At 50.2% G+C, this 17,156-nt stretch overlaps 2 protein-coding genes and 1 non-coding gene across 7 annotated transcripts; 2 read left to right on the forward strand and 1 right to left on the reverse strand.

Moving 5' to 3' along the window:
* Nucleotides 1–48: 48 nt before the first annotated feature.
* On the forward strand, nucleotides 49–3,173 carry RPL12 (ribosomal protein L12). Its single transcript, XM_037492874.2, has 7 exons — nucleotides 49–194; nucleotides 705–778; nucleotides 1,529–1,627; nucleotides 1,893–1,974; nucleotides 2,422–2,508; nucleotides 2,860–2,972; nucleotides 3,129–3,173. The coding sequence occupies exons 1-7, from the start codon at nucleotides 158–160 to the stop codon at nucleotides 3,132–3,134; spliced, it is 498 nt and encodes a 165-aa protein (XP_037348771.1). The 5' UTR covers nucleotides 49–157; the 3' UTR covers nucleotides 3,135–3,173.
* Nucleotides 1,442–16,286, reverse strand: ZNF79 (zinc finger protein 79). Of its 5 annotated transcripts, none has more exons than XM_037492870.2 (5): nucleotides 16,031–16,286; nucleotides 12,283–12,371; nucleotides 10,037–10,151; nucleotides 9,462–9,557; nucleotides 1,442–5,765 (listed from the first exon to the last, which is right to left on the reverse strand). In XM_037492870.2, the coding sequence occupies exons 1-5, from the start codon at nucleotides 16,044–16,046 to the stop codon at nucleotides 4,612–4,614; spliced, it is 1,470 nt and encodes a 489-aa protein (XP_037348767.1). In that variant the 5' UTR covers nucleotides 16,047–16,286; the 3' UTR covers nucleotides 1,442–4,611. The 5 variants fall into 5 exon arrangements, with proteins under 5 accessions (XP_037348767.1, XP_054545365.1, XP_037348770.1 ...); XM_054689390.1 differs by lacking the exon at nucleotides 16,031–16,286 and having other exon boundaries at nucleotides 1,442–3,390; nucleotides 4,581–5,765; nucleotides 12,283–13,602; XM_037492873.2 differs by lacking the exon at nucleotides 12,283–12,371 and having other exon boundaries at nucleotides 16,031–16,066.
* On the forward strand, nucleotides 2,217–2,344 carry LOC119233158 (small nucleolar RNA SNORA65). Its single transcript, XR_005122309.1, has one exon. It is a non-coding gene; the product is annotated as a small nucleolar RNA SNORA65 (small nucleolar RNA).
* Nucleotides 16,287–17,156: the final 870 nt, after the last annotated feature.

Raw genomic sequence — 17,156 nt, forward strand, 5'->3', positions numbered from 1 at the left:
CGGGACCTCCGGTTCTCGCGAGAGCCGCGTCTTCCCGCCTATATCCGGCGCGCTAGCGCCCTTTCCGGTCTTTCGGCTTTCGGCTCGGAGGAGGCCTAGGTGCAACTTTCTTCGGTCGTCCCGAATCCGGGTTCATCCGACACCAGCCGCCTCCGCCATGCCGCCTAAGTTCGATCCCAACGAAGTCAAAGTCGGTGCGTGCTTTAGAGGTGGCCGGGGCTGCGAGATGGAGCTTCCCTCCTCCCCGCGGCCCGTCTGGCCTGCGGCCCCGCCGCCGTAGTCTTTTTCCTCGTGGGTTTTCACGCCGCAGCCTCCTAGAGGCCTTCCTGGTGCTGCGCTCAGGCCGCCTGCGGGCCTGGCCAGGTCTCACTTTTGCTTGGTCTCAGCTTCCCCGCAAGTGTGCGGAGGGAGGACTGGACGACCCGCGGTGGCTTGGCCCCGGCACGCCTTAGGGTAAGGTTTGTGTCGGGGCGCCCCCCCTCCCCCAGACTGGCCCGGCTGGCGGCCGGGGCTGCCCCCCCTGCACATCGGTGTAGTCTACGCCCGAGGAAGGGGCGACTCGCCGGCCGGGGGAGGAGGGGCGGCCGCCTGTCTTCCCGCTAAGGCTCTTTGCCCAGAGGGCAGAGGGTGGTGTGGCCAGCCCCGGGGAGAGGCAGTGGGTCGGGGCGCCCTCTGCACAGGCACTCACCCTTGCTTTCTCCCAGTATACCTGCGGTGCACCGGGGGGGAAGTCGGTGCCACGTCTGCCCTGGCCCCCAAGATTGGACCCCTGGGTCTGGTAAGTCATCGAGGCGATTACCGTGGAGGAGAGCCCCTAAGCCCTGCGCGTGCAGACAGTGTCACCCCGACAAGCTCTGAGCCTGCGGCACTGAGCGCACAGCAGGGGCATATATGTGGGAAGAGCTAGCTTGGACCTTAGCTGTAACTTAATCCCCTGGCTCTTAGGCTGCTCTACACCTGCGGTAGGAAGAGGCCATGTGCCTATTCGAGTGGCCTTCGTGACACGGGGCAGGCTGCTTAACTGTTACTTGCCCGGTATGAAACAGGCAAGGCAAGGGGTGCTGGTGCTGAGATAAACTGGGGTGGAGGCGAACATGCTGGTGGGCATCATAGCTTGTATCCCAACTCAGCCCTGACCCTGCTGGTTAACGCGGCCTGCTTTCCCCAGCACCAGCCTCCTTTGCCTGTATCCCCTCCATCTTACTCTGAACTTGTCATTTAGGCCTTTAGTCCTTGCACAGTGGCTTAAAGCCTTGGAAGTGGCTACATTACCTGGCCAGAGAAGGTGGGGAGGCCAAGGGGTGCCTCAGTGCGCCTGAGACTGCAGTTTGAAGCCCTGGACAAACCACCCCCAGCCTCTCTTGGTTTATACTGTGATGATAGCCACAGCTTGACAGAGTAGTTAACCATCACATCAGCTTCCTGTGCTGGATGAGGGGGGTTTTGGGGCTGTTGCCAAGTGGAAAGGACTGGGTGGATTGTAAGTTGTACTTCAACTTTGGGCGCAACGAGATTTTTATTTCTACAGTCTCCAAAAAAAGTTGGTGATGACATTGCCAAGGCAACTGGTGATTGGAAGGGGCTGAGGATAACAGTGAAACTCACCATTCAAAACAGACAGGCCCAGGTACTTGGCTGGGGGGAGGCCAGAGGTAGCAACCCTCTGGGATTCCTGGGTGGGTGGTTTTTGCTGGCAATGCACCTGCTGCCAGTGGTGAGGAGCAGGAAGCAATTTTGCCTTGGTGGGGAAGGTTTTTTCAAGAGCGTGAGCCAAATGTTTCAGATGGAAAATTACTTAAGTTAATCCAGTGTGGATTGAATAAACCTAGTGGCCCGTTGTCACTGAGAACCAGGGTGGGGCAGTTTATTCACATTGAGAATGTCTAATGCAGATTGAGGTGGTACCTTCAGCCTCTGCCCTCATCATCAAAGCGCTCAAGGAACCACCGAGGGACAGGAAGAAGCAGAAGAACAGTGAGTGGCCCCTTCCCTGCTAATTGGTTATAGTTGGAGGGTGTGGTCTGCCCAGGGTGGTCCATAGCAGTAGGTTTTTGGGGTTGCAGAGGTTTGATGCTCAAGCTTTTCAGAGCCAGGCACTACCAAGAATAACAGCCAGTAATCTCAAGGCCATTTCTGAGCTGGGTGACATTCTGACCCTATAGCGTAAGCTCGTGTCTACACCTCCCATGGAAGCTACCTGGCTTTGCCCCTAGCCACCCGCCACTGCGCCTGACCAGGTCTGTTGGCTGGTGCAATCCAGTGGTGAGCTGATAGCGAACCCCAGCTTAGGAAACAGGGTTGTTCTTCATGTGGATGACTCTGTGCCGAAAGCATGGGAACACCTTTAAGATGGATGAGGGAAGGATATTACTGGTCTGCTCTGGCCGAGGGTTGTGAGCAGACTTGCTTTTTTCTCTGCAGTTAAGCACAGTGGGAATATCACGTTCGACGAGATTGTCAGCATAGCTCGGCAGATGCGGCACCGATCTTTAGCTAGAGAACTCTCTGGTAAGAGCGAGAACCACATTGTTTCGTGGGGTGCATCTGAGTGGTCGAGTTTTCCCAAGAGGGAGAGGTTACTCTAAGGCCCAGGATAGGGGTGCAGTACCTTCCTCACTTCAGCCAGTGACAAGACTGGGTTGAGATGGCGACCAGCTTGGGCTTGGTGTGAGTAATCGAACTGCTTCGTAAGTATACACAGATCGTGAGGTGCTGGCTTAGGGAGGTGTTAGATACTCCGTGAACTAGGTTATCTCCTTGTCTGCGGTGAAGCTCAACACAACCACCCCCCTAATCCTAACCCCCTCAGTCTGGGAACTGTGAGACCTATCAACCTGAGGCTACTTTGCTGGATTCCAGGCACCATTAAAGAGATCCTTGGTACCGCCCAGTCCGTGGGCTGCAACGTTGATGGCCGCCACCCTCACGACATCATCGATGACATCAACAGCGGCGCAGTGGAGTGCCCTGCCGTAAGTGAGCTGCGTCAGGCCTCCTGCTAACACTTGGGGTGGGGGGGAAGTTGATGCATTCACGGAGATGAGTTGGAAAGTTACAAAAATTGCTAAGAGTTGGGAGGAAAAGAACTTTAGTCCTTTTGTTGATTGGATTCTTTTTTCATCCCACAGAGTTAAGAAAAATCAAGGAAAATCACAATAAAGGATCATTTGACAGTGGACATTTTGATGTGGCCTCTTCTTTGGGCGGGAGGGAGCCAGGTCTGATGGGGCCAAGGTGGCAGAATCCATGGGGAAAGCAATCTGGGTAACACGGTCCTTGGGATGACAAGATTTCTGTCCTGTATAGAGAAGACCTAGAAGGCGGGTCTCTGCTTCTTTGTGCATGGAGCCCCTTGTGAGGAAAAGCTCTTGGCCAGAGGGTGGACTTGTTCTGAAAAGAAATGGGGAGGAAGCTTTGTGCACCAGATTTCCTCTCTGGGTGACCCTCAGTGCCAGGCTTTCCTCTCCACCCAGCTGGAGCTCAGAACCTCCATATGGTACGATGAGGAACCTGAGCTCCGCCACGGGGTTCCACTGTGCAGCTGACTTGCAGCCCCTTGTGCTCTCAACATGCTCACTCTAGTCCAGTCACTACTTGCTCATGTTTTTCACCTTTTCCGAGCTGGTCCTTAGTTCTCACTTCAATGAACTTTCTTTCCCATTGCTATGTAACAAAGGGAAGAACTTCAGAAACCAGGCCAGCTGGAAGCGCCCCACCTGGAAGGGCTTTGTGGACACTCCCCTAAAGGGAGTTGGAAGTGACTGCCCAAGAACTGTCTCCCCAGAGCAGTCTTTTTGTCACTGGGCACTTGAAAGTAGGTGGTGGCCTTCAGTCCCAGTTTTGGGTTTGGGAACACACCCGTGTTGAAGAGACCAGTCAAAGGTTTGGGGGTGCTGGCTAACAGCTGTTAAGCTTAGCATTTAATGCTGATAAGGTCTCTAGCTGGGTGCAGGAATACACGTTAAGGAGGACTTAGGCCAAGGCAATGGAGAAAGCCGGCTGACCAGGTGGTGGTCTTGATCTAAAGGAAAGGGACCTCTGAGCAAGAAAGCAAACGCGGGGACCCACTAAGCCAGGGAGACCACGGTCAGCAGATTGCCCCAGTCTTACAGCTTGAAATCTTCCACCTTACTGCGCCATGTTTTCCCTACAGCTTTAACTAGCTCAGCAGTGCCTTCCCCAGCCTTGGGTGTATCTGCAGCCCCCCTAGGGGATTCTAGGAAATGCCCGTTCTTGGCCATTGATCTCTGTTCTCATTTTGTAACAGCCCATTCCAGACCACACGCACTGCCAAGACCATCCAGTGCTTGAGAACCAGGCTCCTGGCTGGCTGGCTGGCATTCCTTACAGGCTGGGTTCTGGAGTGCTTGCTACACGAAATGGACTTTGGCATGATGCACTGTATGTCTAAAACTGATCTGAATGGGCCAGTTTATGCTCACTGAGGCTGCTAAGGAGAAAGCAGACCTCCCACATGAAACATGTTAAAAAGCAACTTTATTAAAGGTGCTGTTGCATGTGACTCTGGGGTACAGACTACAAAAAGTACCTGCAGATGCTTTCAAACTACCTGCACTTACCTGTCCCGATCCACTGCCGTTAGGTTCCCAGTCACTCTCCAGCATGGAGTCTCTGATGCCTAATGAAGGCCGAGCTACACCTGAAGGCCTTCCCACACTCGCGGCACTGGTAGGGCTTCACGCCCGTGTGGATCCTCTGGTGCTGACTAAGGGATGAACTCTGGTTAAATGCCTTCCCGCACTCGTTGCACTCGTAGGGTTTCTCGCCAGTGTGGATGATGTGATGTCGAATGAGGGCGGAGCTCTCGCTGAAGAATTTCCCACACTCGTTACACTTGTAGGGCTTCTCCCCGGTGTGGGTCTTCTGGTGTATAATGAGATTTGTGCTCTGACTGAAGGCCTTCCCGCACTCGCCGCACTGGTAGGGCTTCTCCCCCGTGTGCGTCCTCTGGTGGTTGGTGAGGTTGGCGCTCTGGCTGAAGGCCTTCCCGCAGGCACCGCACCGGTAGGGCTTCTCGCCCGTGTGGATCCTCTGGTGCTGGATGAACGCCGCGCAGTAACTGAAGGCCTTCCCGCACTCGCCGCAGCGGTAGGGCTTCTCCCCCGTGTGCGTCCTCTGGTGGTTGGTGAGGTTGGCGCTGTGGCGGAAGGCCTTCCCGCAGTCGCTGCACGCGTAGGGCTTCTCGCCCGTGTGGATCCTCTGGTGCTGAACGAGGGCCGAGCAGTCACTGAAGGCCTTCTCACACTCGCCGCATTTGTAGGGCTTTTCTCCGGTGTGAGTTCGCTGGTGCTTGGTGAGGTTGGCATTCTGGCTGAAGGCTCGGCCACAGTCACTGCATTTGTAAGGCTTCTCTCCAGTGTGGATCCTCTGGTGCTGACTGAGAGACGAGCTCTGGCTGAAGGCCTTCCCGCACTCGTTGCACTCATAGGGCTTCTCCCCAGTGTGGCTCTTCTGGTGCTGAGAGAGGGAGGAGCAGTAGCTGAAGGCTTTGCCGCACTCGCTACACGTGTACGGCTGCGTCCGGTGAGCTGTCTCTCCCGCGGCGTTCCTCCTGACGCTCCTGGTGTGCATTTCACATTTCTGGGGGCTCACCTGGGCAGGGGTTCGCTGTTGTGCAGAAAGGACTGGCCTCAGGCTGAGGCTCCCCCCCAGCTCCCAGGGGGGCAGCTCAGCTCTTGCATCTTGGAGCGAGTCTTCAGAAACGTCTTGCTCAGGCAGTGGTTCGGCGGGTGTGGTCTTCCAGTCTGAAAAAGTAGAAACAGTTTGTCTTTCCATCCTGTCCCTGGAAGGAGCGGTCTGAGGCAGCCAGGTCTGGTGCATTACCTCCTGTCACCTGGAACATTGCATTCAAAACCACAGTGAATGGCCACGGTGGCTCGCGCGCCCTTCGGCTGCCCTCTATTTTTTTTTTAAGATTTATTTATTTTTATTTATACATGCACTGGGCACAGTCTGAAGTGGGGAGGGTGAGAGAATTCACCAGAGCCAGAGCGGGGAGCAGAGCAGGCAGAAGGACCGAAGGACACTGCTGAGGGGAGCAGCAGGCGGCAGGAGAGGTCTGCGCGCCATGTGGGACCCTCCTCCGGTGGCCGGGGAGCAGCCGGGGATCGAACCGGCGCTGCAGAGGCTGCGGGCAGCTTCGCAACCCAGCGCTCAACCACTGCGCCACCGGGGAGGCCCTGGCTGCCCTCTAAACGCAGCAGGGTGAGAGGACGCTCAGGCCTCCCACCTCAGATGGCCGAGACGCCTTTCCTTCCTTACTCTCAAACCACCCTGCTCTTGCCAGGTGCCGGGCAGTCTGCTCACCGTGTTTAAATACTTCACTTGCTGATGGCTGACGCTAGTAAGCAATTCCCTCATGTACCCAGTCAGCAAGCGTTCCAGGGCTGGCTGACCGTGGGGCGAGCAGCCGGCGGGCGACCTCAGCACTGGCGCGGCCGCGTCGGCCGGGCCGGCCTTTCTGAGCCATCTGGCTGCACGTGGCAATGGCAAACCTGACAACAGAATCCCACTTGGATGAACTTTTATCCTCAGGAACAGCTGCATCGACAGGGACTCGTCACAGCATCGTTTACACAGGGAGAGCAAGCACCTGAGTGTTTAACGAGAAGGAATGACCACGGCGTGCGGTGGGGTCTGTGCACGCCACGTGACGCTGCTTGGCCGCCACAAGTCTTCAGTCTGCACACTAGACCTTGTTTTGTCAAGAGGTGTTTGGTGAAAAGACACTGGAAACTTTTACAATGTGATTGTCACAGGTGTTTTGTGGGTTGTGGGATCAGGAGGGATTTTTATTTAATGCTTAGTCTATCTTCTAATGTGCTCCAGTGGGGAACCATAGTATTTTTATAATGAAAGCTACAAAAGTTTGCTTTCAAAGACTACACAATGATAAACTATTAAGTGAAAAAAAAATTACGTAAAATTATATACCATTACATTTAGAAGAATAAGTATGGTGGGATGCTAGGGAGGTCTTGATTTTCTTTTTCCAAATTATATTTTTATTAGAAAATTATTTTTAAAAGAATAAGTGGGCCTCCCCGGTGGCGCAGTGGTTGAGCGCTGGGTTGCGAGGCTGCCCGCAGTATCTACAGCGCTGGTTCGATCCCCGGCTGCACCCTGGCCACCGGAGGAGGGTCCCACATGGCGCGCAGACCTCTCCTGCCCCCCGCTGCTCCCCTCAGCAGTGTACTTCGGTCCTTCTGCCTGCTCTGCTCCCCACTCTGGCTCTGGTGAATCTTCTCACCCTCCCGCGCTTCTGACTGTACCCAGTGCTTGCATACACAAACAAATAAATCTTTAAAAAAAAAAAAAAAGAATAAGTAACATTACCTCTTAACCTTCTTTGGAACCTCATTCATTTCAGAGAAAGCTTTAAAATGTGACTATTTACTATTTGGAAACGTAAACTAAATGAATCCTAGCATCCCAGACACCTGTCTCCCTCTTCCATGTAGGGGCTTCCGGGTAAGGGAGTGGAGTTTTAGGCAGGCCCATGGAACTTCTTTTCATAAAGGTGCGCCTTCCTGAGGAGATCTTCCCAGCCCCACCTTCTCAGAGAAGGTAACAGCAGAGCAGACTGAGTTCAAGGGGGACTTTATTTTAATTTCTATAAAGAATCTTGACCCACACTGCCTTGGCTTCCCGTCTTACTAGCTATTTGACTTCGGGTACATGATTTAATCTTTCTATGCCTTGGCTTATTATTTGTGAACGTACTCTCAGGACGTTCGGGAGGGCCAGTGAGATAAAAGCATAAGGACGCAGATTGTCGCTGAGGAACCCTAAATGTCACACGAGGGTTTTCTCTTCTCTCGGGCCTTCTTGGAAACCACCTAAAATGGCCGAGCATGTCCCTAACACCCAAGCACCGGGGTGCCTGCTTCTGGCTGAGAGCATCTCGGCAACTCGCTATTCGATCATGCTTGGGTGATGGCTCTGAGCTCTCAAAGCCAGGCCGTCCAAGTGCGAGATGGCAAAGTGGAACAGACAAACAGGGGAGAAAGGAGCAATTCAGAAGACCACGTGATGCCCATGCATTGTGCCCCCATCCAGCTCTCCTGAGTGCCGCCGCCCGTATAATGCTGTTTAATGACACCCCAAACCCACAGACCCCAAATAGAACTGTCGATTTTCCCTTTCAAGCCACTGGTCTTCACAAACACGCAAGCCATCATCCTGAATGCCTTCATCCCTCACATCCAACCAGCCAGTGAGTCCGGCTGGCTTTAATACCCGAACAGGTCCCGACTCCCTACCAGCCACTGCCATCTCACCGCACCATCCGGTCCGGACTCCTAACCAGTCTCCCTAGCCCTACTCTTGACCCCTGGAAGCCTGTTCTGCTGGATGGTCTTTTTATATACAAATCAAACACTGTCCCTTCCCTCCTCAACGCTCCACGGCTGCCCGGCTGCACACACACAAAGCATTACCGTGGCCTCCAGCGCCCCAGGTGACCTGCCCCTGCTGACCCTCACTCGCCCTCTTGTTCACCGAGTCCCAGGCTCTTCTGAGCCTAACACAAGCCAAGTTCATTCCCAGCTCTGTGCTCAACATAGGCTGTGGCCCAGAATATTCCACCTGAGAGATCCTTCCTAGTCATCTGACGTAGAACAGCCCCCAGCCCATCCGCATCCCCACTCTCCCCTTTCTCCCGCGTCACCACTCCCTCCTCCCAGCTGGTTTCCTCACAGCCCTTGCCACGATCCAGCGTTCTGGGTTCTTTGTGTGCTCCTCACCACCACGCACCCAGGGTCTGTCTCACTTCGTGCCTCCGGCAGCTAGAACAGCGCCAGGGACGCTTCATGCATGTGTGTTGACTGAATGAAAGACAAAGCAATGCAAATGAGCCACAGTGACCAGCTGGGCCTAGGGAGACACCAACATGCACTACAGAAGGGTGGGCTTGGCCCAGCGTGGGGGTATGGCGACATCCAGGGGTCTCAGCAGGAGCAACACCCCAGATGTGGCGTTTCCATTACTCCAACAGCCAGATGAGCAAAGTGCCTTCTAACTACTTTACTCTCACGCAGCTAATCCAGCATTGGCAGCTGACATATTTTCGCATGTTAGTTTGTAAAACAGTATTTTGTTTTCTACGTTTTCCAGACAGAGACAGGTGACCTTGTGAATGGTCAGTAGGCAGCAATCCAGGGCCGGAGAGCCTCTTCACAGGCCCACACCCAGAGTACTTCTACACCAGCACTCAGAGACAGCCCTCGGCGGGAATGGCCTCACCCGCTTCTGCTTCCACTAACACGGCAATTTGTTTCAAGCCTCGCCCTTGCCAATTCCAGCCATGAGGCTCTGAGCCAGCAAGTTACCTCTTTAGGTAATCTCATCTTCTGTAAAATGGGGGCAACAGCATCGCCTTCATGGAGTGTTAAAAGGGCTTTTACTCCTGAGACTCAATGGCTTGGTGCCTGCACACTCACCCGGACAGGTACCTCTTAGGCCTTTTCCCTCCAGCACCCACGGGCTTTCCCTTTGTTCCAGCTGGGAGTTCACGCCAGGCTGGGAAACGGGAAGTCCTATTTAAGAGGAAAAAGCAGGCTTCAGAGACTTGTGTGAAGTATAATTAGCCACCCGCCCTCAGGGGAGTGGAAACATGCATCAGGTCCCTCATTTAATTCACTCAACACACACATACTGAGCACTCACTGACTATGGCATGCAACAGTAAAAAAGAGACATGGAGCTGAAGCGGCAGCCTCAGCGAGGGGAAGTGAGGTAAGCTACGTCAGCCACCGAGAGGAGAGGGACTCCTGAGTGGAAGATCTGGCCTGAAGGTTATCTCACCCCTCATCCTGGGAAATAAGAAAATGACATGTGGCGGGGCAGGGAAATGAAACTGCCCTTTTGCCCACTGGCAAGGCTGGGCTCTTTGATGAGGGCATGAAGAGGAGCAAGCACGCCCCTCCGGTGTGTCAGAGCAGTTCAGGAGCATCAGACACTCAGTGTGCCAGATTTTTAAAACCGAGCAGATACTGAATTTTCAATGACATCTTACCAAGCAGGACCAGGTTCCTGGCCGTGTCATCCTTGAGCCTGCCCCTTGCAGCAGGGACCGAGGGCCTCCACGCCTTCTGGGTAAAAGCGAGGCTCGCACCGAAGGGCATGGATCCCTAAAACAAGAAGCACATTTCTCATCACCCAGTGGCCTTTGGATATGAGGTGGTGGAGGTGATGGGGTGGGGAGGTTGGCCACTCTAGGTGAGATGACCAGCAGGCCCAGAAAGGGTAAAGGATTCAGGGCTCCGGGTGGTTCAAGAAAAGCATTTCTCAATCATGTTTGTGTGCCCAATACTAGATGGTGACACGAAGACAGTCTCTTTTCCTCACATGGCTACAACTGGTAGACCTTAGATACACAAAGACAGAAAATCTGGTTGTCTATGAGGATTGTGCACTTGGAGATAAAAGAGCCAGTGTGGAAAAACAAAATTAGAGTATGGGTTTATGCAATGAGGAATCAGGGGCAAATTAGCAAAGAAATGTGAAAGGTGAATGTTTTCAGAACATTTAGTGAGTATTTCTGTGAATGCAAGAATCCCGAAGCACAGCACGGGAGAGCAGGCCACGAAGGCCATGACTTTGAGTGATGGGTCCGAGAGACGGACAGACCAGCGCGAGGATCACAGAGAGGACCCTTGGATGGATGGCGGGGGGGACAGCAGAGATGAGCTGGCCCCAAAGGAGAAGGCGTCCGAGGCAGGGGCGGCTCAGGAGCAGCTGTTGGGAATGGTGCCTCCACCTGCAGGTCAGAGTGCCGCCCCCCGTTTACCTCCTGGCCACTCCAGCAGTCGCAGCGAGCCGCCTCTTTCCTGCAGCTCCCCACTCATCAACTGCCTATTGACTCCCCCGCCTCGGTATCACGAGAATTCACCCCCTGCTCCCTGTGCCCTGTTGCTGTCTTAAGTCAACATCACTTCCCAAATGAGAACTGATCTCCTGCCTGTCCTTCCAAACCAGTCTTCACACCCGGAAATGCACTGAATGGGACAAAGAGAGTCAATTTGTAAAAATTATGAAATACTTAAAGCATTTGGGTCATTTTATAATAATCAAGAGAGTAAAAGCCATGTAAAGATATGTCATGAACTAAATTATAATTCATAAAGGAAAAACTAGGAAGTGCAAAGAGAAATTGAAAACATTACATTATTCGAGCTGGCTTATTTAAAACATCTCAGTTGTCGATAGAATACAAACCAAACAAAAAAACGGAATGGAAGAACTAAGTGATGTAATCAAGAAGGTTGAGCTGCCTGACCCGACACGCTGCAGGCACCACCTCTAGGTGTTGACAAGACACAGTCTCTGTCCCAGAGCACTGGCCAGCCAAGTGTGCAAAGAAACCAAAGTTACAACTGTGGAATATCTAAAAAAATAAGATGCACAATCAAAAACTTTTAATATAAATATACCGGAAGAAAATCAAATAGAACTTCAAGTTTTATTTTTTTTAACAAGAATTGTACACTAGGGCCTCCCTGGTGGTGCAAGGGGTTAAGCACCGCACTATGAAACAATCCGCAGCTTCTGCAGCACGAGTTCCATTCCCGGCCCGCTAGGGAGCAACACACATGGTACAGCAGACCCCTCCTGTTGTGCCTGCTGCTCCCCTCAGCAGTGTATTTTGGTCAGTCTGCCTGTTCTGTTCTCCACTCTGTCTCTGGTGAATCCTCTCACCCCCCCCCCCACACCCACCCCATCTCTGGCCTGTGCCCCAGCTCTTGTATACATAAATAAATAAATCTTAAAAAAAAAAAAAAAAAAGAATTGTACAATAATCTGAGAAAAGAGAAACAAAAACCTAATAATAAATAGAAATGATGAGGAAGAACAGACTCAAGTTCTAAAAATAAAGGCGACGCCTGGACAAGAAAAGGGAGAAAACAGTCTCTTCCCTCGAGAAGGACTACACAGTGGGATGTATCAGGAACAAGCCAGCAGAAGACCCCTGATGAAATGTTCCTCAGATTCTGTCAAGTGGAGGTAAAGAGAAGACTGCAAAGTAGGACAAAGGCATTCTGGGAAAGCTTGAAAGGGAGACTGTGACTGTAAAGACACAAAGTCAAAAGGCAGGTTTGTCTCTGTGAGATTAAGGGTGATTTTTGGGGTATGTTTAATTTTTCTACAATGGACACAAATTCTTTTTGTAATTAAAAAACAAAACCCAACAAATTATGTTAATATTTTAAATAATGATATATTTTCAAAAAGGCTGCCTTTCAGAATAAATGTCCAACTTACACGGGGCCCACCCATGAGGAGACCAGCTGCCATCCCTTCCTCTCCTGTGCGCTCCTCTGGAGAAAGGTCAGCATCTGGAGAAGGTGGCGCTGGAGGATGAGAAAGAAAACAAGGCATCCGTGTTTACTGCTCATCAAGCTAGAAAAGTCTCACCTTCTCACTCTGGAGTCAAAGGACACTGCCAGTTTCAGAAGGACACCAAGGTAGAAGAGGCAGGCCTGCAGTGGGGAGTCATCACTCCATGCAGACAGAGAGGCTTAAGCGTGTAACAGGCTGGAGTATCCCACCCACCAAGCCACACAACTTCTCTAAGTGTCATGTTCTCGTCTGTAAAATGGGAACAATATCTCACTTTAAATGGGATCTCATTTAATCCCATGTAAAGTTGCTCTGAGATTAAACTGAAATGCAGCTAAGGCAGCTGGCACAATGGGAAGTATGGAAATACAGTTTACAAATACTACTTAAGTTTTTTGGAGAAAGCGCTGCTGAGATTTAAGACATGTTTAATCCAAAGAGGAGGTAATGAATGACTAAGTGGGATTTATCCCCCGAATTCAAGGTTGGTTCAGCATATGAATATCAATCTACATAAGATACCACATTAATACAAAGGGAAAAAACTCCACAGTTATCTCAATAAATACCTAAAAGGCTATTTCTCAAAGTCTGACATCTTGTCATGATAAAACACACTCCATAAATTCTTAATAAAGAAAATATCTCAACTTGATGAAAGGCATCTATGAATTGCCAGAGGAATTAGGCAAGGGGGGAAAAATCATCCAGAATGGAAAGGAAGAAGTTAAACAATCTGTATTTGTGGATGACCTGATTTTGTATATTAAAAATCCTAAGGAATACACACACATACACACACACACACACAATCACAGCTAAATAAGTTCAGCGAAGTTGTAGGTTACAAGATGATTACATAGTAAAATATACAATAACCCAATAAAAAATGGGCAGGCCTCCCCGGTGGTGCAGCAGGTTGAACGCTGTGCTGTGAAGCTGTCTGCAGCCTCTGCAGTGTGGGTTCCATCCCACATGGCGCGGCAGACCTCTCCTGTCACGCCCACTGCTCCCCTCTGTTGTCTGCCTGTTCTGCTCCCTGCTCTGTCTCTGGTGAATCCGCTCACCCTCCCGCACGTCTGGCCTGTACCCCAGTTCTTGTATAAAAATAAGTAAATCTTTGAAAAAAAAAATGGGTGAAACACTTGAATAGACATTCCTTGAACTATATTTCCATATACTAGTAACAAACAATAAAAAATGAAATTAATTCCATTAACAAGAGCATTTAAAGAATTCATTCCTAGGAATAAATTTAACAAAAGTACAAGACATGTATACTAATACCACTACTGTTGAAAGAAATTACAGATCTAAAGAAATGGAAAGACATATCAGGTTCTCAGATTGTAAAACATTAATATCGGCATAGCAATACTCACCAAATTAATCTACAGGGTCAAGGCAATCCCTATTAAAATCCCAGCTGGCTTTATTACAGAAAATGGTAAGATGACCCTAAAATTCATATGAAAATACAAGGGACCCAAAATAGCCAGACAATCTGGAAAAAGAAAAACAAAAGTTGGAGGACTCACACTTAGGGTCTCAAGAATTTTCTACAAAGCAACAGTGATTATGAGAGTGTGGTAATGGCGTAAGGACAGACATACAGATCCATGGGACAGAACTGAGAGCCCACAAATAAACCCAAACACTATGGAGAGCTGATTTTCAACATGACTGGCAACAAATCACATGGGGAAGGAATAGTCTTTTCAAAAAACAGCGCTGGGACAGCTGGATATCTACATGCAGAAGGATGAAATTGGACTTCTACCTGCATTACATACAAAAAAATTAACTCAAAATGAACCAAAGATCTAAATGTAAAAGCTGAAACTCTTAGAAGAAAACCTAAGTAAAAACTGTTTCGACCTCTGATCAGGCAATGGTTTCTTAGATGTGAAAAGCACAAGTAATAAAAGAAAAAGAAACTGGATTTCGTTACAGTTAAAAACTCTGTGCTTCAAAGGACACTATGAAGAAAGTAAAAAGAACCACAGAATGGAAGAAAACATATGCAAATCATGAATCTGCTAGAGGTCTGGTATCCAGAAAAATAAAGAATTCTTACAACTCAACAATAAAAAGACAAACAACTCAGTTTAAAAAATGGACAAATAATTTATTTCACCAAGCAAGATAGGAGACAGCCAGCAGTGCGTGACAAGATGCTCAACATTCTAAGTCACCAGAGAGATGCATATCATCTAAGATGGTTGAAATTAAAAAGATGCAAAATAAGGAGTGGTAATGAGGATGTGGAGAAACTGGAACCCTCACACACTGATACTAGGAGTGTAAAATGCTGTTGCTAATGTGGAAAACAGTGTGGCATTTCCTCAGAAAGTTACGCTGTAACTACACAACAGTAATTCCTCTCCTAGGTACATACAAAGAAAATGAACCATGTTTGCAGCAGTGTTACTCATAAGAGCCCAAACTGGAAACAGCCCAGATGTTCATTAACCAAGGAACAGATAAAAAGAACATGGTTTATTCACATAATTGAGTATTATTCAGTCATGAGTAGTAACAAAGTGTATTTATTCATGTTACAGCAGAGATAAACCTTGCACCATTTCATAAAGTGAGGAAGTCAGACACATGCTGCATGATTGTATTTTTATGAAATGTCGAGAATAGGCAAATCCACAGGGAAAGTAGATTTGTTGTTTCGAGGGAACGGGGAATGCAGAGTGATGGTCAATGGGGCATGGGGGTGAAGAAGATGTTCTGGAATTAAATAGTGGTGATGGTTGCACAACTTTGTGAATATATTAAAAAAGTTAAAAGGGTGAACATTATAGTATGTAAGTATGTAAGTTAAAGCTGAAAAACGAAAACAAAAAAACAAACTCAAGCCAGGAGTGTAGTCCTCTGAAATAATTCAGAAAAATATGCAGATCTGGATACTGGTCTTAGCACACACGCTATGTTATTAAGTTACAGCTAACTCCACTGCATGCAATTTTCCTCTTGGTAAGTATGGGAGGAAGATAACTACCCCACGAGTGTTCCCTGGTCTTTGGGACAACACAAAACTATGGATGTGAAATTGCCCTCGAAAAATGCAAGACCAATACAGGGATCCCGTGATCAAGGGGGTGGTGTGACAGGTCTAGGAGGCTCATCTTACCTATACATTTGTTCTGTTCTGCAAGGCATTCAAGGTGCTGTCAAAATCGTCATTTTATTCGATGCTTACAGTTTTAGTTTACGTTATTTCACCTTTTTTTTCCATGAAAAAACACAGGTTAAGAAGCCTGGCTGGGACCCCAAAACGGGCGTTTGATTACAGATCCCCAGTGTTTTTGCAGCCCCAGAGAGTTGAACCCGCCCTCAATTTCAGGTGGAGCCAACAGGATCCTGTTCCGCGATTCCGAGCATCCCTGGCCGCCTCAAGGACTGGAAGATTAACGCCAATAAAGGAGACCCCGGATCGATCCATTTTCCTCCCCACGGCCCTTCCCCTTTCCCCCCACTCTCTAATGTCCACTAAAAGATAGACTGTCCAGGCCTGATCGCCTCAAATTTTTTTGACCTCGGAATTCTTCATTTAAAAGGGGGTCCCCCATCACTGGTGAAGGGTAACTGCCGGCTCGGCCGCACAGCAGGGCTCGGGGGCAAGCTGGAGTCGGGACGCGCTCCCTCCACCGCTCCTCACCTCCGGCCTCCAGCATGGGGTTCACCTCGCGCCCCGCCTCCCAGCAGTTCTCCGGGGGTCAGCGTCGCCTCCACGGGCCCAGCCCCGTTCTGGCTGCTCCCGGCTGCACCCCTCCTTCTTCCTCTCTCCGAGGGGGCCCCAGCTCGGCTCAGGCATAAAACCGAGGGCAAAGGCCGCTGCCCGTCACCAGCGAAAGTTACCAGCGACCCGCGGAACCCAGAAACCGCAGCCGCGGGTCAGGCAAAACGGAAGTCCCGCTCTGGCGCCCAAGGGGACGCGCCTGGATGGCGTCACTTCCGGCCAGGCGCAATGCCCCGCCCGCCGGACTCCATTTCCCAGAAACCTCCGGTTTCCGTTTCTGGCCAACACCCTTTTCCGGCCTGACGCCGGGCTCGCGCCCCGCACCCTCCCGGAGAGGCGGCCCCTGTTTCAATCAAAATATTTTCATTTTATTCTGCCTCTCCGCCGCCGTTTGACTCTGACTCTTCCTCCTCCCTCTTACCCTCAGAAACCTCGCTGCCTTTGTTACTGTCCGCTGGTTTTTACAAGTAGTTTGCTTTATCAGCTCCTCTGAGGGAAACGTCTCTGTCGTTTCTCACGTCCTCGCTAGTGTAAATGACGCGGCGTCGCACCTGGTGACCAAGTCATTTTTGAATTGATGGTTTTATGTTCTTTGGCTGAATCCCAGAGGTAGGCTTGTTGGATCATACACTAATGCTGTTTTCCGTGTTTTAAGGTAAACCCAAATGACTTTCCAAAATGCCTGCGCCGGTTCACTTTCTTTCCCACCAACAATGCATCAAGTTTCCTCTTCCTACACCTCCTCTCCAGCGCTCGTTGGGCGTCTTTTTCATCTGTGCCGCTCTGGCGGTGTGAGCTGCTATCTCATCGCGATTTTGATCTGCATCTCCCTATTTAAAAGGGATAGAGAAAATTTTTCCATGTGTCTGTTGGACTTCTGGTGTGTGTCTGCTGAGGTCTGCCCATTTATTGAATTTTTGTTTATTACTGTTGTGTCTCCTGTTCTTGATCACAGGATCTACTTCCTTTCATGCTTTGTTGCACATTTCCTTCTGGTCCACTGGAATCCAATGACTGGGGCCACTTAAGGCAGAGAGCCACTTGG

Source organism: Talpa occidentalis, unplaced genomic scaffold (genome assembly GCF_014898055.3).
Source record: "Talpa occidentalis isolate TD23 unplaced genomic scaffold, MPIMG_talOcc4v2.1 talOcc4.7, whole genome shotgun sequence".
Taxonomy (NCBI): Eukaryota; Metazoa; Chordata; class Mammalia; order Eulipotyphla; family Talpidae; genus Talpa; species Talpa occidentalis.